The sequence below is a fragment of the Lissotriton helveticus genome, chromosome 7 (assembly GCF_964261635.1).
Source record: "Lissotriton helveticus chromosome 7, aLisHel1.1, whole genome shotgun sequence".
Taxonomy (NCBI): Eukaryota; Metazoa; Chordata; class Amphibia; order Caudata; family Salamandridae; genus Lissotriton; species Lissotriton helveticus.
This window is the reverse complement of record NC_136068.1, coordinates 1,078,489,546-1,078,514,676: the sequence shown is the minus strand read 5'-3', so window position 1 is coordinate 1,078,514,676 and position 25,131 is coordinate 1,078,489,546. Positions and strand designations below refer to the sequence as shown.

General features: G+C 44.0%; 1 protein-coding gene across 2 annotated transcripts in view; it reads right to left on the bottom strand.

Annotated features, from left to right (window-relative positions):
- Positions 1-25,131, bottom strand: part of RNF213 (ring finger protein 213) — a 2,973,532-nt gene that overhangs the window by 1,162,138 nt on the left and 1,786,263 nt on the right. For both annotated transcript variants that reach the window (XM_078654076.1, XM_078654077.1), the window contains exons 26-29: positions 16,675-16,830; positions 12,876-16,475; positions 12,625-12,761; positions 12,027-12,122 (exon numbers count right to left, since the gene is read on the bottom strand). In XM_078654076.1, the coding sequence (XP_078510202.1) occupies positions 12,027-12,122; positions 12,625-12,761; positions 12,876-16,475; positions 16,675-16,830 (3,989 nt within the window). The remainder of the gene's footprint in view (positions 1-12,026; positions 12,123-12,624; positions 12,762-12,875; positions 16,476-16,674; positions 16,831-25,131) is intronic.

Here is a 25,131-nt window from a genome sequence, read left to right as displayed (position 1 = left end):
CAAACATTACAGATATCCCGCACACTATTACATTTCCATTACATAGTCTCCAATCAAATAACATATTGTTTGTGTGTCTGTTCCTAAAATCTGAACCCCAATATACTCTGTTGGCCTCGCCCTGTTTGTCCGGCATCACCTCTATGCAGTTCTTGGATGTGCTGCTGTCCTCCTAAATCACACGGACCAATTTCCCTTCAATTGTCTTCCACAAGGTAGTGAAATGGTATGCTAGATTGCATCAGTGAACCCAGTTCACTTTCATCAACAATGCTTTACAATTGGTTGCTCTTACTGTTTAGGTTGCTATCACACATACAAGTTCCTGACCCTTTTAGCTGTTGTTTACTACAGGAACTCTCCCCATGACCGCAGGACATCAAGATTGCGTACATTACTGTAGTCACTGCATATGTGTACGTCCTTTACGATATTGTGGTCTAATGGCAATTACATATATTTATCCATCCTCAGAGTACCCATTCTGATCAATTATTAAGTAGTTATGAGTGTACTAACAGCTGAAGTAACTGATCTGCATCTTCATAGAAAGTAGCACTTCTTGACAGCACCTTATTATATTCTCTACAAAGAATATGTCCTATTTTCTTTTTAGATAAAGAATTGGCTTCACTGTGTAAGTGGATCTTAATAGGTCTCTGTCATCCTTTTTTCTTATTAGTCCCTGCAAACTATGCACAAATAGCTTGCTACTATGTAACCAAATCCTTCCACCCAAAACCAGCAAAAAAACAAGCATCTTATTGCCATACATTAATATGGTGGTTGAAATACAAAATCTGAAAGCTTACTGAAAGCAGTAAGGCAGGCCCCATACATAAGGTCATTGAAATTACACCAGAAGTGAAAGATCAGCTCTTTGTAAATACCTGATGCTTCATAATAAAAAAACACCTTTATAATCCCTCTCTCAAAATGGTTTTAAATGTCTTGGTAAAGTCCATTGAATTCCTAAAGCCAAAATTCTAAATTCTATAGCACCATGGGCGCCCATAAACCCAAAGGAGAAAGACAAATGAAGAGACCCGAACTGCAATGAAGCTGCTCACTGGAAGGCACTTTACACAGCTAAAACCAAATCTAGTACACCACTCTTTCCATAAATGGGTGGCCGTGGATGTCATAATACAAGCACTATAATCAAAGCTAACATGATAGGTTCCAATAACTCTACATTGTTGCCATATTGTAACATTGAATACTGCATATATATCATGTGACAATCATGTATTTCTAAATTTAAATACACACACACACACCCATATATATGGAAAATGCTACTTGCCAGTATGCATCTGTTCTTGGCATGTAGAGCTGTAGATTAACATATTTATGCATAGATCGCCATCTGGGTTTGGGCTCGGATGTTTGCAGTTTGTTTTTGTCTAGGAAGAAGTCTTTTGTAGTCACGAGGTAGGTGACTCTTCCTTATGACAAAAGTGCGCATGGGCATCAACTCCGTTTCCAGATTGTTTTTGCCATGGAGGGTTATGATGGAGTGAGTATGAATTGTAAAAGATGTCCATGTGTAATGTATCTAAGTAAGATAGTACTGGAACAGATAGAGGTATCCAGGGAGGCGTGTGGGCGTATACAAATCTACAGCTCTACATGCCAAGTACAGATGCATACCGGTAATTAGCATTTTTCGTTTGAGGCATATGAGCTGTAGATCGTATACTTATGCATAGACTATACAGCAGTCATCCCCTTAGTGGTGGCTACCTGCATCTGTTGCAGTGGTTTGAAAAAGTGTGCTTAATATAGTCTGGTCCACAATAGCTTGTTGCTTTGCTTACACGTCTACACAATAGTGTTTTGTGAACGTGTGTGGTGTAGACCAAGTTGATGCTTTACAGATGTCATCTAGGTGAATGTTCCCTAAGAAGGTCATAGGTGTCCCTATTTTACGTGTGGAGTGAGCTCTAGGGGGAATGGTTAATGTGCGTTTGGCTTTAGCATAGCATATTTGGATGCATTTAGCAATCCACCTTGCAATTCCTTTTTTTGAGATCGGATTGCCCTAATGAGGTGGGGAGAAAGGCACAAAAAGTTTTTTAGTCTTTCTAAAGGATTTTGTTCTTTCAATGTAGTAAAGTATCGCTCTTATCACGTCTAGCGTGTGAAGTGCTCGTTCTGCTACTGAGTCTGGTAGAGGGAAAAACACTGGGAGTTCTACAGACTGGTTAAGGCGGAAAGCAGACACGCCTTTAGGTAGAAATGTTGGGTTAGTCCTAGGAATCACTTTGTAATGGTGAATTTGTAAAAATAATTCTTGTATGGTTAATGCCTGGAGTTCACTGACTCTTCTGAGAGAGGTGATGGAAATCAGGAAACCTACTTTCCAGGTGAGAAGTTGTAATTCACATTTATGCATAGGTTCAAATGGGGGACCCATGAGCCTAGTAAGGACCACATTTAAGTTCCATACTGGAGCGGGTGGTCCTCTAGGAGGAATTATTCTTTTAAGTCCTTCCATAACAGCTTTGATAGCTGGTACTCTAAACACAGACAAGTGTTGTCTGTTTTGAAGATAAGCTGCTATTGCGGCGAGATGTAGTCAAATGGATGTATACGCTAGGTTACATAGTTGTAGATGCAAAAGGTAACAGATGATGTTTTAAATAGAAGCATCTAGTGGGTTGATTTGGTTGTTTGTACAATAAATTACAAATCTTTTCCACTTTGCGGCATAGCAAGCTCTAGTGGTAGGGTGTCTAGCCTCTTTAATGAGGTTTATGCAGTCTGGCAGGAGATTGTGGTAGCCACACTCTAAGATTTCAGGTGCCAGATAGCAAGGTTGAGTTGACTGGGATCTGGATGCCTTAGCTCCCCATGGTTCTGAGTGAGAAGCTTGGGTGAGAGGCATAACGTTTGATGAGGAACTAGTGATAGTTCCAAGAGGGTTCTTAACCATGTTTGACGGGCCCATGTGGGAGCAATCAGGATCATTGTGAGGGAATGCTGATTGGATTGAGCTTCCTAACCACCAGCAGAATGAGTGGGAGAGGCGTAAAAGCGTAAGCAAATTTGCCTGACAAGCTCATCCATAGCGAATTGCCTTTGGACAGTGGGTGTGGATACCTGGATGCGAAGGTTGGGCATTTTGCGTTTTGGTGTGTGGCGAACAGTTCTATTTCTGGGTGACCCCATATTTGAAAGAATGGAAGCAGAATTTGAGGATGAAGTTCCCATTCGTGGATCTGCTGTCTTTGACGACTGAGCAGATCTGCAATCTGATTGCATATTCCTGGTAGGTGTTCTGCAAGGAGATATATATTATGAGGAATGGCCCATCTCCATATGCTTTGGGCTAGGTGTGAAAGCTGGAGACAGTGTGTGTCCCCCTGTTTTTGTATGTAATACATCGCTGTCATGTTGTCTGTATGGATCAGGACAGCTTAGCCTACGAGGTGGAGTTGAAAAGATTTAACGCTCGGAAGATCGCTAACAATTCCAGGTAATTTATGTGGAATTGTTTCTGTTGAGGGGTCCACATGCCCTGAATGGTATGGGTTTGAAGAAGAGCTCCCAAGCCAGTGAGCGATGTGTCTGCTGTTAGCACTATCTGTAGAACTGGGTTGAGGAACAGCCGCCCTTTGTAAAGGTTTTGTGTGTTCCACCACCGCATAGAGCGATGGGTGCGGTCGTCTACCAACACCAGATCTGTTAACTGACCTTGAGCCTGGTTCCATTGACGTGCTAAACACTCCTGTAAGGGACACATTTGGAGTCTTGCATAAGGGACGAAGAGAATGCAAGAGGTCATCATCCCGATTAGCTACATGAACACTTGAGCTGGCAGTGAGTGCTGAGGCCTACGTTTTGTCAATAGAGCTTGTATGGTGGTTATCCGGACTGGGCTGGGGTATGCTAGAGCTTTTGAAGTCTCTATGATAGTCCCTAAATGTTGTTGTATGCTGGACGGTTGGAGGTGGGATTTGGTGAGATTTACAGTGAATCCCAAATCGTGAAGCAGTTGGATTGTTTTGTGTGTGTGTTGCACACAGCTGCTGTGTGACCTGGCTCTTATGAGTCAGTTGTCCAGATAAGGGAAGACATGAATGTGCTGCCTTCATAAGCGGGACTCCACTACTGCTAGACACTTGGTGAAGACTCTGGGTGCTGTAGTCACCCCGAATGGGAGGACTTTGAATTGGTAGTTTTTTAAGTCTACGAAAACCTGGGATATTTCTGTGAGCGGGGTGAATGGGAATATGAAAGTAGGCGTCCTTTAAGTCCAGAGTGTGGAGAAAGTCGCCCTGTTGAAGCAGAGGAAGCACCTGTTGGAGAGTGACCATACGGAAGTGATCTGACAAAGTAGAGGTTTAGGGTTCTGAGGTCCAATATCGGCCTGAGAGAGCCGTCCTTTTTGGGAATTAGGGAATAGAGGGAGTAAACCCATGTGCCTTGATGAGGTAAGGGGACTGATTCTATTGCATGTTTTGTAATAGATAGAGAAACTCTTGTTTGAGAAGTGCCAGATATTTCGAGGACACTGGACGCTGTCTGGTAGGAATATTTGGGGGAGTAGCGGTGAGTTCCAGGCAATAACCATACTGGATAATTTGTCTTACCCACCTGTCTGTTGTGATTGGATTCCAGACAGGTAGGAACTGTGAGAGACGTCCCCGGACAGGAGTGGGATGATCGGAGGGAAGTGAAGGGAACTCACTGTTTGGTGGTGGAGGAGTTGCGGCTATTGTTGCCGGGACCTCTACCCTAACCATTGTTGCCTTTGTAGCCTCTGCGAAAGCATCCTTTGGAGGACGTTTGAGTAGGGCTCTTATAGGAAGAAGAGGGATGTTCTGAGCCAATGGTTTTGGAGGCAGCCCTGTAGAACAAGAGGCGAAAAGAACCTCTAGGGTAAGGGACTTGTAAGGCCCCCATGGACTAAGCAGTGTCTGTATCTTTTTTCATCTTTTCTAAAGATGTGTCAAATGAGGGCTAGAAAAGATGCTCCTGATCAAAGTACCGATTAAGAACAGCGGATTGCACCTCTTGTTTGAATCCGGAGACCCGGAGCAAAGCGTGCCTGCGCAAAAAACGCTAGTGTTAATGGCACGAGATGCAATATCAGCCGCGTCAAGCGCACATTTAATTGAGGTTTTTGTAATCAATTTCCTCTCTTGTATAATGTCACTAGCTTTTTGTTTGTACTGGTCAGGAAGGTGTTGCATGAGCTTTTCAGATCATAGTGCGCCCAGTCGTACCTGGCCAATAAAGCTTGGGCATTGTCAATCCACCAATGATTCGCAGCCTGTGATGCAATACATTTACCAGATGAGTCTATTAGTTTGGACTCCTTATCAGGAGAGGGGGTGTCGCCTGTACTTTGCGAGTTTGCCCTCTTGCGTGCATTAGACAGCACTAGAGAATCTAAAGGGACTTCTTCTCCTTGGGAGCTGCCTTAAACTTTTTGCCTATCCTGGTGTTTAGAATTCTGGACCTGACAGGGTCTTTAAACATTTCCGGTGCATGTTTGAGCATGCCCTTTAGCATTGGGAGGATGTGCGTGGATTTTTGCGAAGGTGCAAAAGTTTCGAGTAAAAAATCTTCATCTAAGGTAGTAGTGGTATTGGGCAGCCCTGTTGATAAATTGCGCAAACCCAATATTGTCATCAGGTGGTGATGGCCTAGATGGATGGAGGTCCGGATCATTATGTGGGTCGGAATCTGTGTTGAAGTCATTCCAAGGGTCTACTTTGTGTGGGATGGCACGGTCATCATCATCCCTATCTGGGTCTATATTCCCACCACCATCGGTATTCTCATCGTCTGGTGTTTGAGGTGATAAAGTATGTTGTGGGGAATGTAGTGGAGAAATTGAAAGATTTGGATCAGCTGGAAGAGAAGGAGGTGGAGAGGTGTTAGTACTTATCTCCTTTCGCTTTAAAGGTATTTCAGGTTCCTCTGAAGCATCCAGTTTTCTCTTTTTTAGAGGTTGTCGGGATCGATAAAAAGAGTTTGTTCTTTTGGATCCAAAAAGTCAGGTACAGACAGTGTGGGTAAAATTTATTTTTTCGGTGCCGAAGATTTGGGTCAGAATATTCTTTAGACCCAGTCTCTGAGGCTTTTTGCTTGGGCTCCTTAGGATTTATAGGAGTTTGTGGCACTGAGACTTTTTTCGAATTTTTTGGCTCCAAGGCCCTGTTCAGCTCCTATTTTTTTTTCGGTTCCGACTGTTTGTCTTTGGTATGTTTCGACGCAGAGGGTTTCGGCGTCGGGGCTGGTTTTGGTGCCGACAAATCAGTCTTGTTCTTCGGTGCCGAAGGTGACTTTTCGGCACCGGAATGGGACTTGCTCAAACCCGAGCCAGAATGCTTGTCTTTAGGTTTGATAGCCAGGCCTGAGGACGGGGTGTCTGAAAAATTTTGACAGTGTCGACCCGAGCCGGAGGGCGAGGATTCTACCGGAAACTTAGATTTCGGTTTTGGGAAAGGGGTTTAGGTACTCACTGATCCGCTGAGGGTGATTGTCCCCTCTTCGATGTCGGAGTCATTGGCCTCGAAGACTGAGATGTCTTCTTCATCACCTAGCGATCCCTGATTTTGATATGGGGTTGCCTTTATGTGGCAGTGAAAAAGACACAAAAAGTTGTTTTGTTTTACGAAAAGTTTGTGTCCTTTCGATATAGTACAGTAAAGCTCTTTTGACATGTAAGGTGTGTAGAGCTCTTTCTGTGACCGTTTGAGGCTGCGAGAAAAATACGGGCAGCTCAACTGATTGATTTAGATGGAACGGTGAAATTACTTTAGGAAGGAATTTAGGATTAGTACAAAGAACCGCTTTGTAAATGCCTGTAGTTCACTAACCCTTCTGAGAGAAGTAATTGCTACTAGGAAAGCTACTTTCCAGGTTAGGAATTGCAATTCACATTTATGTAATGGATCAAAGGCGTCCTTGAGATCTAGGGTGACCAGGAAGTCGTTTAGTACCAGAAGTGGAAGGACTTGTTGGAGTGTGACCATGTGAAAATGGTCCGAATGTATGTAAATGTTTAGAGGTCTGAGGTCTAGGATGGGTCTTAAAGAGCTGTCCTTCTTTGGTATTAAGAAATATAGGGAGTATACTCCTTTGTTTTTCTGATACTCTGGAACTATTTCTATTGCATTTTTCAGCAGGAGGGATATTACTTCCTGTCTGAGCAGTGTTAAATGTTCTTGTGACAGTGGACGTTGCTTGGGTGTTATGTTTGGGGGGTGGATGTTAGTTCTAGACAGTAACCTGACTGAATTATTTGGAGCACCAACCTGTCTGATGAGATGTTTTCCCAGGCTGGCAGGTATTGTTGAAGTCTTCCCCCGATAGGAGTGGAATGGGACGGAGGAAGGGAGTCATTGGGCAGGGGTAGAGGCAGAGCGGGAGTTGTTATTTTTACCTCTGCCTTTGTTATTGTTACCCCTTTAACCACCCTTTTGGTAGTCCTTGCTGTAAGTGGACTGTGTAGGGGCTTTGTACGAGGTAGAGGCTGTGTCCGAAGAGTATCCCCTGGTGGCACCTCGATAGGATGAGCGACGAAATGAACTTCTGGGAGCCTGCGACTGCAGGGTTTCCATACATTTGGCGGTATCTGTATCCTTTTTAATTTTTTCAAGTGATACATCTACGTTAGGTCCGAATAGGTGTTGCTCATCAAAGGGTTGATTAAGAATGACACTTTGTACTTCAGGTTTGAACCCTGATATGCGTAGCTAGGCATGTCTACGTAATAGGACGCTGGTGTTAACTGCCCTAGAGGCAGTATCTGCTGCATCCAGTGCACACCGAATAGAGGTGTTTGTAATGTTTTTCCCCTCTTGAATAAGTTCATTTGCTCTATCCTTGTACTTATCAGGGAGGTGTCTCATTAATGATTCCAATTTGTCATAATGTGCCCTGTCATATCTGGCTAATAATGCCTGTGTATTGGCGATACGCCACATGTTTGCTGCTTGAGACGCCGTTCTTTTCCCTGATGCGTCAAGTAGCTTAGACTCTTTATCTGGTGGTGGAGCTCCACCTGATGTTTGCGAGTTTGCTCTTTTGCGTGCATTGGAAACTACAAGTGAGTCTAGTTGTCCATTACCTTTAATATATGCTGGGTCTGAGGGAGCACCTTTATATTTTTTGTCTATGCGAGGGTTAATGACCCGAGTTCTGACTGGGTCTTTGAAGACTTCAGGAGCATGCTTCATCACTCCTTTAAGCATTGGTCAAATGGATGAGAACCTTTGTGCACTCTCAAAGGTATCCATTAAAAGTCTTCATCTACAGGGTCTGTATGCATGTCTACCCCATGATATCGCACAGTCCTGTGAATTAACTGATTGAAACCCATAGTGTCTTCTGGTGGGGAAGGCCTTGAGGGTTATATGTCATCCTGAGGGACATCTGGGGTGTTATAATCATCCCACGGGTCAGGTGATCCTGTAGGAGTAGCTGGATCAGTCATATTACCCCCATGTCATCAGAGCTATCATCTTTGTTGTCATCGTCTGGTATGATAGAGGATGCTGGGGAATGTTGTGGTATGGGAGGATGTGGTGATGGTACAGGTGAAAGAGAAGGGGAAGGCAGTCTTAAGGGAGAGGTAGCTATGTCCTTCTTCTTTGATTGCGGAGCTGGAGCTGGTGTGTCCAGTGGTCGCTTTTTTGAAGCCAAAACCAGCTGTGCAGTGATTGGATCTTTAGCTAGAGTCTTTTGAGCAGGGTCTGGATGAAGTAAGTCCTCTGCAGGAGGCCGGTCTTTTGGTGCAGAGTAAAGGTTTTGGCACCGAAGAGGTTTGTTTTGGTTTTTTGGCAATGTCTTTAACTGGAGAAGCAGGAGTCCTTTTCGGCTCCGAAGCTTTTTTCGGTTCCGAGGGTTTTTTCGGCACTGGTATGTTTTTTGGATCCGATGTTTTTTTCGGTTCCGGTGTTTTTTTCGAATTCGAAGCGGGTTTGCTTGGTTCCAACCTGGGTTTCGGTGCCGAAGGAGTAGTGGTATGATTCGGAGCCGGTGGTTTGGATGTCTGCGTGGCCTGTGAAATTGTCTTTTTCGGTGCAGGTAAGTGTGAGCCGGCACTGTGCGAAGGCCGACTCGAGACCGAGTCGCCTGAAGGCTTCATTAGCTTCTTAGCCGGGCCCGAAGGTGGGGCAGTAGAAGCAGTGTGTCGGTGTGCACTCGAGGGCGAGGGTGTGACCGGGGCCTTCTTTGGGTGTGTCGAGTAAGGGTCGGGGTCGACGGTCTTACTTACGACCCGCTGTGCTGGAGTGATGTCCTTGACGTCGGAGTCTTCTGCCTCCGAATTGCTGTTGACGTATTGTTATGGAACGTTGATGCCTTCCTCGAAGATGTCGTCCGGAATCGAAGCTGAAGATCAAGCCATTGTTCGCCTCGCTCTTCGGTCCCGGATAGTCTTCTTGGAGCGGAAAGAGGCACAAGCAGAACAGTCTTTGGCCTCGTGCTCCAGGGAGAGGCAAAGGTTACACACTTCATAAAGGTCGGTGTGGGGAAAATACGACCCACCCACACTGAGGACACTTTTTAAATGGCGTCCTTTCCATGAGCTGGAGTCGAGGCCTAGTTAGGCCCGAAGGCCATCGACGACGTCCGGAATAGCAGTTTTCGGTGTTGAAGAGTAACGTCGACTGGAAAAGCGTTCAAAACTTAATTTCTGTAAGTTGGTGAGGATTGCGCGCCGAAGGAAATCGGTTCCAACACGGAGCGCTGGAAACACATCCGAGCCCGGTGGTGGAAAAAACCAATCTGGGGATGGAGCCGATGCCCATGCGCAGTATCATCCAAAGGAGGAGTCACCTATCCTGTGACTTCCAAAGACTTTTCTACAACAAAAACTGCAAACATCCGGGCCCAACACTAGGTGGCCATCTATGCATAGTGTGTAATCTGCAGCTCATATGCCTCGAACATATATATTAATGTGTGTGTGTGAATGTGTGTTTGTTTATCAAACCACTGCTAACAGACTCTGCATCACAATGACCATCATACATAAAAGCCAAATAATAAAATGAGCATTGGACAGACATGTATGTATAGCCTCTTGCGTTGTTGGTTCTGGATAGCGCAGTAGATCATCCACTGGACAAAATGAGCAAAATGTGGTGCGTCCCACCACCAAAGGAGTTTAGAGCTAAGAATAATATAAAGCAGTGTTTCCTAAACTGTGGGTCCAGTTGCGAGCCAGTTTTTGGTAGTTCACAAGAGGCCAAGCAATAAATAAAGATGCCTTTTATTTATCTTGTCACATTTGCTGCGTTTCAAAGACAAAGCCCAAATGCCAGGCTAAATCTTCTAACAAATTGCTGCTTATTTTTTTTCACATGTGCATTGGTGTTTACAACCTCCTCTCACTGTGCAGACAAAGAAAAAACAAGCATATGCAATGCGTCTAGCATTTACGCAAGACCTACTGCATTGCAAACCGTAGGCACTGCGACTACGGGAGGGCGGACGTTGGGGGGAAGGGGAAAGAATGCACAGACAACGGGAGGGAGGGCGGGCAGGGGCAGGGGGAGAAGGCATGGACAACAGGAGGGTGGGGGGAGAAGGCACGGACAACTCAAGAAGGCACGGACAATGGGATGACAGGCAAGGGAGAAGGCACTGACAACGGGAGGGAGGGCGAGAGGAGAAGGCACGACAATGGGAGGGAGGGCGGGGGGGGGGGAGAAGGCACAACAAAGGGAGGATTGGGGGTGGGGGGGGGTGGGGGGGGGGGGGAGTAAAGTAGGCCACAAAGGATGTTGTGCCTGCAGTATGAGAACCTCTTTAAAGAAAATAGAGCTCACAGTCTAAATAACACGTACCATGTAACAACCAAAGTAAAGGGGCCAGTCGCCTTGGGAGGTGACAAATGAAGATGAGGCAGTACTAAGGATGGACTTACAAGCCTATAGACGAATCAAAAGCCAGCATTTAGGACAATGACACAAGTCAATAGCAAATATGGGCGGAGAATGGGCGGAGCTTCTTTTCACCTACTCCTCTACAATAAATCTTGCAGAGCAGCGCATGCACGCTGGCTCTACTTTCTACCAAAAAAAAAGTGAAGTAACAATCCTGCAGGGATACAGGAAGCGTAAAAGGAAAGGCTGCAGCATGTAAGTTTTTCTAGCACACAAAAATGGTTAGTTCCTATAAATAAACTGTACACATTCAGAAATTAGGAAAGCAAAAGCATAGCACATTTCGTGTAATTCTGAAGTTTAATGGAAACAAAGATCTTAATAGGATCAAAACAAATCAAGGCACGACTTACTGATGGCCAATTGATAAATATTTACTGAAACCCGATTCCACACATTATCATTTGGGTGAACCATAGCTTTATCAGTAAAACTGTAGGTCTGTTCAAATTTAGTGGCCATTTCAATGAAAAATGCTTTAGTTACGTTTAAAAATTGTCCCCCTCAGGTCGTTTAAAGCTAAGCCGGTCGAAAAAGTTTATTGTTCTAAACATGGGTTGTGGTCAAAAAAAGTTTGGGAAGCAGTGCTGTTATGCATGACCTCTGCAAAGCATACACCATGTTTAGAATAATTGTTATCCTGTGTGTCCCAGAAAATCAATCAGAGAACAACCCAGCCTCAGTACTTTCATATAAAGCACAATAATAAATAAAGAAATATGAGTAACACGCAATACACTGCAGGTATTGTTTCCCTTATCAGGTCACAATACTTTTCTTGAAAAGTTGTTTTTGGATCCTTTTGAACCTCGGGTAGGCATTCTAAAAAAATAATCCAGGTGAAAGAATTAAATATAAATGCCAACCTTTATGATGTATATTCAAGGCAACAACACTGATAAAGCACCGATAAAAGCAAATGTGTTCAGTGTGATTGTGACTAGTGATGAATGTTTCGGATTCCTCAACTATAACGTACACAAATACAATCTTCCATGCTACCAAAAAATGCAGGTTTTCAAGCTGAGCATAGATTAAACCTGTCCCGTTAGAGTAATTCTGATGCAAACAATACTACTTCTCAATGTACATCACAACTCCTGTGGCACTTACTTTGCTGATGCAATGAGATGAGCGCTTTGAGAACCATGTTCAAAGTCAGTCTGAATAATGAGTAACTTGCTGCCAGAAGATATTTCAAAGAAGGACCTAAAGTAGAAAGAAAAACGAAGGAAAGGGGCATACGGACTTCTTTGATTAGCAGGCTTGACAATCCAGAGAGACATCTTTGATTTCCTATCTGCATTTTGATTAGAAACAAACACAAAAATTCACCATTCAAGCTTTATATAGACCATGCATGAAAAAGCCTCTTCTTTGGTTTAGAATCAAAAGCTCCTAAAGTGCATCTAACTTTTGTATCCTTACTCCCACTGTGCATGTGAGAAGCCATTCACAGCTATTCAACATTTAAATTACATCTAAAAGTACTTAATTGATCCCAGCACCAAGTGGGCAGATTTTACATAGTAGTTATGTGGAAACTACATATGGTCTACCCATTCCACATTTGATCTCTTGCCACATTCATTTATAGAGTAAAATATAATGCAAGTCAACCAAAAGGCCAAATAGAGACTATTTGTTTAATACACAGCACATTTGCTGGAGGTTCCTAAAAGGTTGTGAGAAGATGAAAATGGAAACTAACCGTATTTCTTTAAGGAAGGAGTACTCTGTATCAAACTGCTGCAGAGAGAGAACTGCAATGCTTCGAAATTTGCCCTGTACGTCGCCTTTTAAATTCTTAGTGTCGGCTGGCGTCAGAAGACGAGAAAAAGTTGTAATCTTGATCATAGAAGGTAAATGTAAAACCTTCCATTAGTTGGCTGGACATTACAAAGCAAACCAATATATTCAAAGATCAATATTCTTGAGGTACCTTAAAGGTGTGTCACTTACCTCAGTGAATTTGGTGCAGCTACCAGACGCCATATTGAATTGAGAAGAAAGGAAATCACCAAGGGAATTATGCTTCTGATTTTTGAAGTACTCATGGGCCAGGCTTCCTGCCTCAAAGCTACCCAAATTGGAGCCACTCAATCGAATCACTGAATCAGGTGTAGCACAATTCAGTAAAACAGTCTTTGCTTTTTTGATTACCTCTGTCAAATACTCATCATCATCCTCTGACCGTTGCTTCTTTAGCTTCTCCGTCACCTGTAGAACGACGGAAGCACAGGTATCTGAGTGGTAACCAACAAAGACATCAGAACAGCTGTATTTCTGCCGTCTGTCACAAAGGTGGTCAGTCTTAACGTTTGTAAAGTCTTTCACCCACTTTTCTAAAACCTGGACAATAGTTCTGTGCCTCTTGTTCAGGACTGTGTTGATATCAAGGTAGTGTTTTTCAAGTCTGTTTATCAATGGGATTGGAAACTGTTCATATACAATTTCTTTTTCTTCAATGACTATCAACCGGAAATGGGGGTGCACTCTACATTTGACACGATGAGTGCCCAGTCCCAAGTCTACATATTTTTGAGCTGCAAAATAAACATAGTATTGGTTGAGGGCATCATAGAGGCTTTCATAGAGGTTCTGCAAGTTCAAAAGAATGACCATCTGTCCTGTTTCCATGCAGATTTTCACACGATTGATGTTCCTACAGATCTGGGTATATTCCTGATCTTTGGGAAAGCTAGAACCAAAAATTATCTCTGGTTGTTGGTCACCTGTAAAACACTCCTGCTGTATTACCTGGAGAGCAGCATAGTTTTTTGTCAGAACAAGCAAGTACCGGCAGTCCCCATCATCACTATATATGTTCTGCTTGATCAGTTCAATTGTGTTGACTTCATCAGAGTAATTTTCACCTTTCAAGATAGATTTAAAAAAGCATAATGCATCTATATCATCTTTCCCACTGAAATTTCGAAGGACCGCCTGCACTATCTCATGGATAGTAGGTTCTTTTTTAGACTGCTTAGTAGTTGTAAACACCATTTTTATGAGGCTGTAGAAATCACGCAGCCCAAAGAATTCCTTGCCATGTTGTCTTTGGGTTATGCTGATTTTGCGGTATGCATCAGCAAACAAGGAAAAGTATTGTTTGATGAGCTTTTGAATTAAATCATTTGAAGAACATATTCCACGTGCACTTGCAATTAATTCTTTCATATCTGGGTCACCACGGGATACAAAAATACCACGGTTCATCTTGGCAGGATCCAAGGCCCAGTTTGAGATACCAATGAAACCAACTTTTTTGTGTGGTTGAGGATCATTATCAATGCACCCATCTTCTAAAAGTGGATGTAGTGTTTTCAGTGGCATTTTAGGAGAGTCTTCTGCCAGCCCTATTTCATCCAATACAACAACAGAAACATATTCTTCCAAATTCTTCCCTTTCTGGAAGCGGGCACATTGCTTGAAGGTGCCAATAATTCCTTCAGGTGTGGAATGTGGACTGCATTGAAATGAGACAAGATGGATCTGCTTCAGTTTCCTATAGAGGTCTTCATGAGCTGTTTGGCCTTGCATGGCATCAGCCACAATTGTTTTAGCAAGAGATTTGGAGCTTCCAGGCTTCCCAACCAGAAAGAGAGGAATTTTAAGCTCAATGCAGATTACCATCATGAATACATTCTCCTTTAGGGCAAGGTTTCGTGCAATAGTCTCCCTTAGTCGTGCACCACTGAGGAAAAGGTCCTGCATCAATGTTATTTCTTGAAGAATTGATTTTTCTTCTGCATATTTCTCAGGAAGATATTTACATATAACCTTTCGGTATCCAGTTTTATGTTCCAAAGATGCATGATAGCAAACACCAAGAGCAAGGACAAGGCACCACGAAACTTTATCCATAGGTATGCTATATTTGACATCATTCTTCTTCTCAAGATACACATGAAGGTTATTTAACAGTAGTTCACTGTGGTTAAAAAACCATTTGAAGACATCTACACAACGCTCAACATCTCGAAGACTAACAAAGCTGCACTCATCATTTCTTCGTCTCATGTACGCTTGGGACACAGACAAAACATTGGTCAAAAGAGTGACCTCATGTGTTGCCAGTTTAATGGAATTCACTAGTCGTTGAACAATTTGCTGAATGTATTTTCTTTCTGTGTCATTGTTAAGTTGGCCAAAATCCCATACTAGAGGAATCATGCTGGGAGGTAAGCAGTGAACACGGTATACCAATTGCCTTAAAGGAATGGAACCAAGCTTTTCTTTGGTTTCATCTGCTTTGACCCTGTATCCCAAGCCTGCAGATTCTAGTCGCTCAATCATCGCTGGGGTGTGCTTCCTATAAGGGTTGCATGCTGCAATGATATGCAAACCTGTATTTTCAGCCAAGGATTTTCCTTCAACCGTTTTGTCACAAAGGGCTTCCTTAATACTGCTTATGGCTTCAGTTGTGTTGGCCTCATCAAAGAAAAGCACAGTGTCCAAACCAAAGTCTATTTTATTTTGAACAGCAATGGCTTCTGCCTCTTTAATTTTTTTATATATCAAATCAGCTGTTGTTCCACCATGGACTTTCAAAAGCTTCATATTATCTGTGCTGACACCACTCTTTTGCAATTCACAAAAGTACTTTATCAATCTTGTTTTACCACAGCCAGTTTCACCCATAATAATAACAGGAATACCACATCTAAACCTCATATGAATTGCCAAAATTTTGAGGACATTGTCTGTGGTTAACTCATAGGTCTCATCAGGATCCAGTGGCCACTCAATTCCAAGAACCATGCAAAGTCTTTCAATCTTTTCATCTCTGCGCAGTGAATCAAAATCAACATTAAATGGGACTTTCTGCAGCTGAAGACCTTGATACAGCTGTTTTGTCATGACATTTTTCTTGATGATCTTGCCATTGGCTGGATTTATGGCATCAACACCTCCATCATTGTTTAGCTGCAGATGAAAGCCAAGAAAGGTCATGGACACATGGTCCTCATTGAAGAAAATATATGGATGAGGCTCCGACTCCCATCTCTTACGCATCAGAAATGGTGCCAAATCCTCCTCTGTAACTTCATCTAAATTGAATGCTTGCCTTTCAGAACTCTGATCTGAAATATTTAAGGATGGTGTGGCAAAATCCTTGGCCATCAGAATCATAAAGTTAACTACAAAATTTTTGAATCCTAGTAAGGTGTCTCCAACAAAATCCGGATTGCAGAACAGAGAGGATTCGCAGTCTTTAAGCTGAAGGTTCAAGAACCAGGCAAAATTTCTGAGCTCTGACCATGTTGGATCAAGTATACCACAATAAATTAATAACAGCTGCAAACACTGCATGGTGGTGCCCTGAACCGAGCCAGGTGTGTATTGAAACATGTCCAAGTTCTGTCCCTGTTGGAAATGAAGAAGGTACTGATAAGGTCTCTGAAAGGCTTCACTACAGAATTCCTCACGGTCCATTCCAGGATCTCCACTATTCTGCATAGGATGTGACTGCATCTCCATTTGTAGCACTTCTTTAGGCGCTCTGCAGGTTATTTTTGGGAACACATCAAGAAAACTGTACTGCAGTCCATGAGTAACCTTCAGAGAAAGAAAAGAAAATAGTAATGTTTATTTGAATCCAGCACTATAACTAGACCCCTGTTGTATTTAAATTCCAGCTTCAATGCTAATTATTTCTCTATTAAAAAAACAGAATAAAAACAGCATAACAACAATACATCCCTCTGATTAGATGGAGCTAATCAGTGCTTGCTTAATATGTTCTCTGTACACATACCGCTCTTTGCTGTTTCTTGGATGTGACATCAGCGGGCTCAAGGATCTCAATCACATACAGGTGGTAGGGGCTACGCTTCCACATTCTCCCTTCAACATCCATGAGATATTGCAGAATGAACAGCTTGAAAAGGAATTCTGGAATTCCACCCTGCACCTAGTGGAATATATCACACAGAAGCAAAACTGTAAAATCGCATCATTGGAGATACGGGATGACATGATAAAAACAACTTTTCTTTAAACTGGAAAGAAGTATTAGAATAAGTAACTGGAGGGGGATGAGGATATGCCCACTAAAGTCTTTCTCAATATGTGGAGAATTTCATCTGCACGTAATGTTATACGTTGTTACGGGCAAGTAGCATGTTTCACACTGTTTCCGTTTCTGTATTAGCTTAATATTAGACATAAGGATTTGTATTCCCATTTGATGACATGTAGGCTAAGTGGAAAGAGATTATGATCACTTGTTTGTTCACTGTTATTGTTGCAATGTATCCCTCCTTTTATAAATATTTTTGGCTCACTCCCATTATGGACACAGAGCAGCTGAGCTCAAATAAGATCCATCCAAAAGGAAGAACCTAAAGAAATCTAGATCTTTCCCTGAGAATACCTCCACATCGAGAGCGTGATGATGGGGTTAAAGTATGGAACCTAGAAAGAAAAGGTGAAAGACAGGGTGAGATAACCTATCAAAGAAGATACCCATCCTGCCATATGTCCCACCTCCCAGTCACTGCAATTAAGTCGGTGCTTTTAAGCAAAAAGACCAACTGAGAGAACAAATATAGCAGATAGTATCAAAAGTTACTTTCACCTACACGCAAATTTGTCAGTGTCAAGCTTTGCAGGATAATTTCTGAAGCTCACCAGCACGATTACATCTTAAGCACAAACGGGTGGCTTCAGCTAAACCTTTGTACTTCCATGGTGGCAGAGCTGGAAAGAACTTTATTTCTCCTATTTCAGGTCATATATTTTACAGAACCACTCGAACATACATTACAATCAGTGCCTAATCTCGTCATGCATCACTTCTGCATGAACCTCTTTGTGTCAGTACAACAACAAAAAAGGTTTAAGGGTGTGAACTTGGATACAGCCATCTTTTGGGATGGAAATGTACCCCTGCATGGCGGACAGTTGTTTTCCCCTACCCTGATGTTCGACTGTATCGGGTATCCTGGTTTTGTTTTTTTGCCACCAATGTCACACTAATCTGCATGAGCCTATGGGCTAAGTCTGTCCCCTAACAAACAAATTACTTACCTTCGGGAACAATATATCTGTAAGAGACATATTTGTTATGGATTCCTCACCTTAGAATTACCCCAAGGCGGTAGACTGGAACCGGAGAATTTTTCTTCAGCTGTACCCATCGGTGTCAGTAGGTGGCGTCGGTCGACTCTGCGTTCGTCGTTGGCGTTGTGGTTGCAGGAATGACATTGCAGTATCTACTTAGAAGTTGACCCTTCACCCAGACGTCATTTCTTTACACAACATTCCACGCCAGAAGCGCAGAGCCATGCAAGACACTGACCACTGGTGAACAAAACTAGGGACCTGAAGGGGGGTTCCTTGCCCTAGAAGTCAGTTCCCAGAACTGGGAGGATGGGTGGGGCAGTGAGGAATCCATAACTAATATATGTCTCTTACTGAATAATCCTTACTGAAGGTAAGTAACTTGTTCATCTGAAAGTCTATTAGTTATGGATTCCTCATCTTAGAATCGATACCCCAGCAATACCAACCGCAGAGGTCGGTCTGCAAACTAAGTTCACACCAGAAAGTCCTGGAGAACTGAACCGCCAAAGAGGCAGTCTCTCCGGACTTGGCTGTCTAGGCAGTAGTGTATAGAAAATGTGTGCCAAGAAGTCCACATAGATGCCTGACAGATGTCATGAAGGGGGAGGACTCCACGTCCCAAAGCAGTAGTGGCTGCTGCCGCCCTGGTGGAATGGTGGCGCAACCCCACTGGAGGTTCCTTTTTCACTAAGGAATAGTAGATTTTGATGCAAAGAATGACTCATCGGGAGATAGTTCATTTTTTGAACAGCCCAACCTTTCTTGGCGCCCATACAGCCAACAAATAGCTGGTTATCCACCCAGAACTGTTTTGTGCGATCCAGATAGAATGAAAGCACACGGTTTGGATCCAGATGGTGGAACCTCTCTACCACTTGAGAAAGATGCAGGGGCGGGATTAAGGTGGGCAAAGGGATTGTCTATCCTATGTGGAAAGAGGGAACCACTTTGGGAAGAAAAGAAGGTAGGTATCGAAGGACAACCTTATCCGGATGAACAGCAAGGAAAGGAGGCTTAGAATAAAGAGCCTGAAGCTCACTCACCCTGCGAGCAGAGGTGATGGCAACCAAAAAGGAAGTTTTAAGTGTCAAAAGTCTGAGGGCGCAGTTATGTCCACCAGCAGGATACAGGAGTCCATGAGGTATAGTAGCCTCAGGGTCAGTCTGACTGAAACCCAGGATAGAGGCTGAAAGATCGAAATCATAACCCGAATATCCCGGACGCGCTGCTCGGGAGGAAAAGCCCAAAACTGTGCTGTGTCCAGAACCGCTCCAATGAAAAGGAGCTTCTAAGAGGGAATAAGGTGTGGCTCCGGCCCGTTGATTAATTAGTCTGGAGGTGGGAGATGACAGCCTGGGGCGAGCCCGCCTTCAATAGCCAGTAGTCGAGAAAGGAGAATCCTGAAACCCCAATCTACGCAGATGAGCTGCGACCACTGCCTTCACCTTCTTGAACACCCCAGGGGCGCTGGTAAGGCCGAAGGGGAGCACGGTAAACTGAAAGTGCTCGTGGCATCACATGAACCGTAGGTAACGCCGATGAGTCGGCGGGGATGTGAAAATAAGCGTCCTGCAAGTCCAATGCTATCATCCAGTCTCCAGGGTAGAGGGCAGCCAGGACCTGAGTGTGTCAACATTTTGAATGTCTCCTTCGGAGGAAGTGACAACCTGATATCCAAGAAAGGACACAGCCTTTGTCCTTCTTGGGCACCTCTCAGTCCTCCTCACCCTCCTCTGGTAGCCACTCAGGGCGATAGGGAACACTAGGGGAGAACAGTGGTACAAAAGTGTCAGTCGACGCCGGTCCAGCTCCGTGTCCACATCAAGGGGGATGCTGAGGTCAACGTTGGCGGGAGACACAACCAGCGTCGGAGGGGGCGGAGGTGTCGCCACTGGATTCGGCGCCGGAGGAGGTTTTCACTAGGTCGACCGGTGCCAATCCGGATCCAGGCCTGGATCCCTGGGGGACCAGCAGCGCCGAAGCCGTCGGCATCGAAAGCCTAGAGCCCCAAGCCAAACCCGCGTGCCCGAAGGCGCGCTGGAGGAGTCAGGCTGCCCAAAGATCTAGTAGAGGGTTTCGTAAAAACTACAAAGTTGGGCAGGGGTCGCCCCGGCTCCCGGAAAGGGAGGGAGGCTCGTGGTCGACCCAACTGGCTACGTGGGCAGAGACGGACAACTACCTTCTGCAACTGGAATTGCCCGACAGATGGGGAGAACGCGAAGAGCGACGATGCTTCCTCCCCTACTTTTTGTGCTTCGACTTACCCGAAGACGAAGACTATGACGATGAGTGATGATGATGGCTCCGTGACCGGTCCCGCAACCTGCCTGTTGACCGAGACCTTGAGCGGCACGGAGCGGATTGCCGGGCCTCGAGAAGCTTTCGGGACCGCTCCTGCAAAGACTACGGGTTAATAGCCTGGCAGTCAGAGCACGACTTCAGATCACCTAACTCACAAACAAGCATACTACCGCTCCCTGCTATCAGGACATTAATTCTTTTCCCTTCTCCCCTCCACAAGTGGATGTGCCCTTGTCACCCCTCTCCAAAGGAAACGCATTGCAAGTCAACAGACACACAACTTGAATACTACCTGACCCCCTTGCATCACTAGAGACACTGCACTGAGACTTGAAATGCGCCTTGAGCTAATAAGGTTAATTTTGGCTAGATTGTAGGTCGCTCGAAGGCTGACTATTGTGAAGCGCTCCGGTAACTTTGGGTCTGGCTAGCGCTATAGCAAACGCCTAAAATAAATAAAGGCACACAAAGTGCGGGTCCGTAACCGACATTAATTTGTAACAGGATTCGCAAGCCTTGAAGCCGGTTCGAGGACCAGACATCCCTACATGCACAAGGAGACGAACGACTCGAAAAGATGTGGACAAAAATTCGCCAAAAGAGTCAAAAAGTGACTTGAGGTACTGCTCTCTCCAGATCTGCGCTGGCTGGCGCAGAAAAATAAAGAAGGAAAATGCTACTTACCAGTATGCATCTGTTCTTGGCATGTAGAGCTGCAGAGTTGCACACTGTGCATAGATTGCCACCAAGTGTTGGGCCCGGATGTTTGCAGTTTGTTGTGGTCTTGAAAAGTTCTTTGGAAGTCACAAGATAGGTGACTCCGCCTTTGGACCACATTGCGCACTAGCATTGGGTCCATCCTCAGATTGTTTTTCGCCATTAGGGAAATGATGGAGCTTTGCAAGAAAAGGAAGGATGCCCATGTAGTTTGTATCTAATTAAGATAATACTGGAACAGACAAGGGTAGCCGGGGAGGCGGGTGGGCGTGTGCTACTCTGCAGCTCTACATGCCAAGAACAAATGCATACTGGTAAGTAGCATTTTCCGTTCGAGGCATATGAGCTGCAGATTGCACACTGTGCATAGATTGTATAGCAGTACCCACGCTTAGGGGCGACCACCCCTATCTGTTGCAGTAGTTTGAAATAATGTTTTGGGAACAGCCTGGCCCACATTAGCTTGTTGTTTGGTTTGCACATCTACACAATAGTGTTTTGTGAATGTGTGCGGTGTAGACCCTGTAGCTGCTCTGCAGATGTCATCTAGGGGAATGTTCCCTAAAAATGCCATTGAAGCCCCTATCTTTCTTGTAGAGTGGGCTTTAGGAGGAACAGATAACGTACGTTTAGCTTTGGGGTAACAAATCTGTATGCATTTGACAATCCATCTGGCTATCCCAGATTTTGAAATGGGATTAACCTTGTGTGGTGGTGAGAAAGACACCAAAAGTTGTTTTGTTTTACGAAAGGGTTGTGTCCTCTCGATGTAGTATAGCAATGCTCTTTTTACATCTAAGGTGTGAAGAGCTTTCTGCTACTGTCTGTGGTTGCGAGACGAAAACGGGCAGTTCCACAGATTGATTGAGATGGAAGGGGGAAATGACTTTGGGCAGGAATTTTGGATTAGTACGTAGAACTACTTTATTATGATGCATTTGCAAGAAGGGTTCTTGAATGCTTAGTGCTTGTAGTTCACAAACTCTCCGCAGAGAAGTAATAGCTACTAGGAACGCAACCTTCCATGTTAAAAATTTTAGTTCACAATTGTGTAAGGGTTCTAAGGGAGGTCCCATTAGCCGTGTGAGAACAATGTTTAAATTCCACACAGGTGAAGGTGGTACTCTGGGAGGAATTATTCTTTTAAGGCCTTCCATAAAGGTTTTAATAGCAGGCACTCTGAACAGAGATAGATGCGGTCTGTTTTGAAGATCTGCTGCTATTGCAGCAAGATGTAGTCTAATAGACGTGTAGGCTAAGTTACATCTTTGGAGATGCAGTAAGTATCCTATGATGTGTTGAATAGACACGTCTAGAGGATTAATATTGTTGTTTTTACAATACATTACAAAGTGTTTCCACTTGGCTGCATAACATGCCCTAGTTGTTGGACGTCTAGCTTCTTTTATGACATTCATGCAGTCTGGAAGAAGGTTCAGATTTCCAAATTCTAGGATTTCAGGAGCCAGATCGCAAGGTTGAGCTGTGCTGGGTCCGGGTGTCTGATTTCTCCACGGTTCTGTGTTAAGAGGTGTGGAGACAGGTGCAATTTTTAATGCGGTACTACAGACAGTTGTAGCAGTGTGGTGTACCACAGCTGTCTGGCCCACGTTGGAGCAACTAGGATGAGGGTCAAAGAATGCTGCTGTAGTTTGCGTACTACTAGTGGCCTGAGTGGTAGAGGTGGAAAAGCATACGCAAATCATCCATATTGCATTGCCTTTGGACAGTGGGTGTGGATATCTGGCGGCAAAGCTTGGGCATTTGGCGTTTTCGTGGGTGGCAAATAGGTCTATCTGAGGTTGTCCCCACATCTGAAAGAATGGTTGAAGAACTTGCATATGAAGTTCCCACTCGTGGGTCTGTTGTGTCTGACGACTTAACAGATCCACTATGGTATTTTGTACTCCCGGAACATGCTGGGCTAGAAGGAATATGTTTTGAGGAATAGCCCACCTCCATATGTCTTGTGCTAGTTGAGAGAGTTGCAGGGAGTGTGTGCCTCCCTGCTTCTGTATATAATGCATGGCTGTCATGTTGTCCGTGCGGACTAACACAGCATTGTTTGATACTTGCTTTTGGAAATCTTTTAGTGCTAGGAAGATAGCTAGTAACCCCAGATGATTGATGTGGAGAAACTTTTGTTGCGGTGTCCACCTGCCTTGCATGCTGTGTTGCAGTAGGTGGGCCCCCCAGCAGAGAGCTATGCGTCCGCAGTCAAGATTATCTGAGGAACTGGCTCTAGGAACGGTCGTCCCCTGGAAAGGTTTTTGGTGTTCTACCACTGCAGAGACCGATGAGTCCGACCGTCTACCAACACTAGGTCTGTTAATTGACCTTGAGCCTGGTTCCATTGACGTGATAAGCACTCTTGTAGAGTACGCATTTGAAGTCTTGCATGGGCCACTATGAAAATGCAAGAGGCCATCATCCCTATGAGTTGCATGAACACTCATGCTGGAAGGGAGTGTTGTGGCTGAAACTTTGTCAGAAAAGTTTGCATGCTGGCTATCCTTGCTGGAGTGGGATAAGCTTGCGCTGTTGAGGTGTTTATTGTGGCACCGAGGTACTGTTGTACTTTGGGTGGTTGCAGATGAGACTTGGTGTGGTTTATTGTGATCCCCAAGTTGTGGAGCAGTTGGATCGTGGCATGAGTGTGTTCCACGCACTGGTTGTATGATCTGGCTTTTATGAGCCAGTCGTCGAGGTACGGGAAGACATGGATGTGCTGTCTTCGTAAATGCGCTGCAACTACTGCTAGGCACTTGGTGAATACTCTTGGTGCGGTTGTGACTCTGAATGGGAGTACTTTGAAATGATAGTGCTGCCCATCTATGACAAATCTGAGATACTTCCTACAGGGGTGTGGAATTAAAATATCTACTTGTCCATGGGGCAGGTTGCTTCATGAATCTACTTGTCCTGTAACAAAATCCACTTGTCCCTCTGGTGCCATATAGTGCCAGCAACACATTATGGCACCAATCTCATTATGTTGGAGCTCTTATATAGCCTCTCTGATTATGCAGGGCTCATACCATAGTAGTATTTGAATACTAGCAATCCCTATATGTTGCCACGTCTCCGCAGATATACCTACTGGGACTGAAGGTAGTGGCAAGCAATAGATCCAGGGTTGGAATGCCCTTTTGAGTCTGTGCAAACCTACTAACTTGCATGTTTTAAGGGTTTTCAACAACTCTTCTCTAATACTTTCCCCTACTGAGAAATGTTGGAAATTTACTCCTGACAATGGCAGAGGTAAACCTTCTTCCAGAGTTGGGAAAAAAGTGGTTGGAGGGAAAATGAACTTGCAAACACTCAGGTTTTCGCATTAGCAAATCTATACATGCATATTTGCTCATGCTAAAATGCAGTTCACAAATATTTCCTAGGAGTACAATTTCTTGCCCAACATCTGTACATTTTTGTGAATTCGCGAAAGACATAGCTGCACTTAATGCAAGGGTGCACTTTTGAGACTTTCTTTAATAATTTGGGCCCTTAATTTGGTCTGGCGTTAACCATGACCCTTTGTGTTTTAAAATTCTCTCTCTCTCTGTATCGGCTGGCTTCACTGTGGTGACAGCATTCTGTCTTTTACAAGGAGCATATCGGCACACAGAGTAGTTGTGTTCAGTGCCAATATTAATGGGGCAGTGTGTGCGCTTTTTTGAGAATAAAAAATATTTTTTGCTTTTGCCAATGTTTGTTATAATGGTGAGGGCCTGGAAGCTTTCTCATCAATAAGGTTTTACAAAAACCATGCCAAAACAAGTCACGCATTGCCAAAACTAAAAGGCCGACCACCAATTTCAGGCCTACTGGCTTTGCCAATGCTTGTTTCATTTTATTTTTCCCATAACCTTATTGAAACTGTTACACTGATTTTGCAATGTGAATATTTTTGCAAAATACTAGCATGCATCAACACATTTTGCTAAATGATTCTGCTAAGAAAAGGTACCTGAAATTTTACAGTAGTTTAGCTAAATGGTTTTTTCCCTACTTTCATTTGTTTAGGAACATTTTATATTGAAAGCAAAGAATTATTATTGTTGCTTTCAAGCTTCTGCTAATATGCGCATCTAATCAGAGCATTCTGGGAGCATTATGCATAGCCTCATAT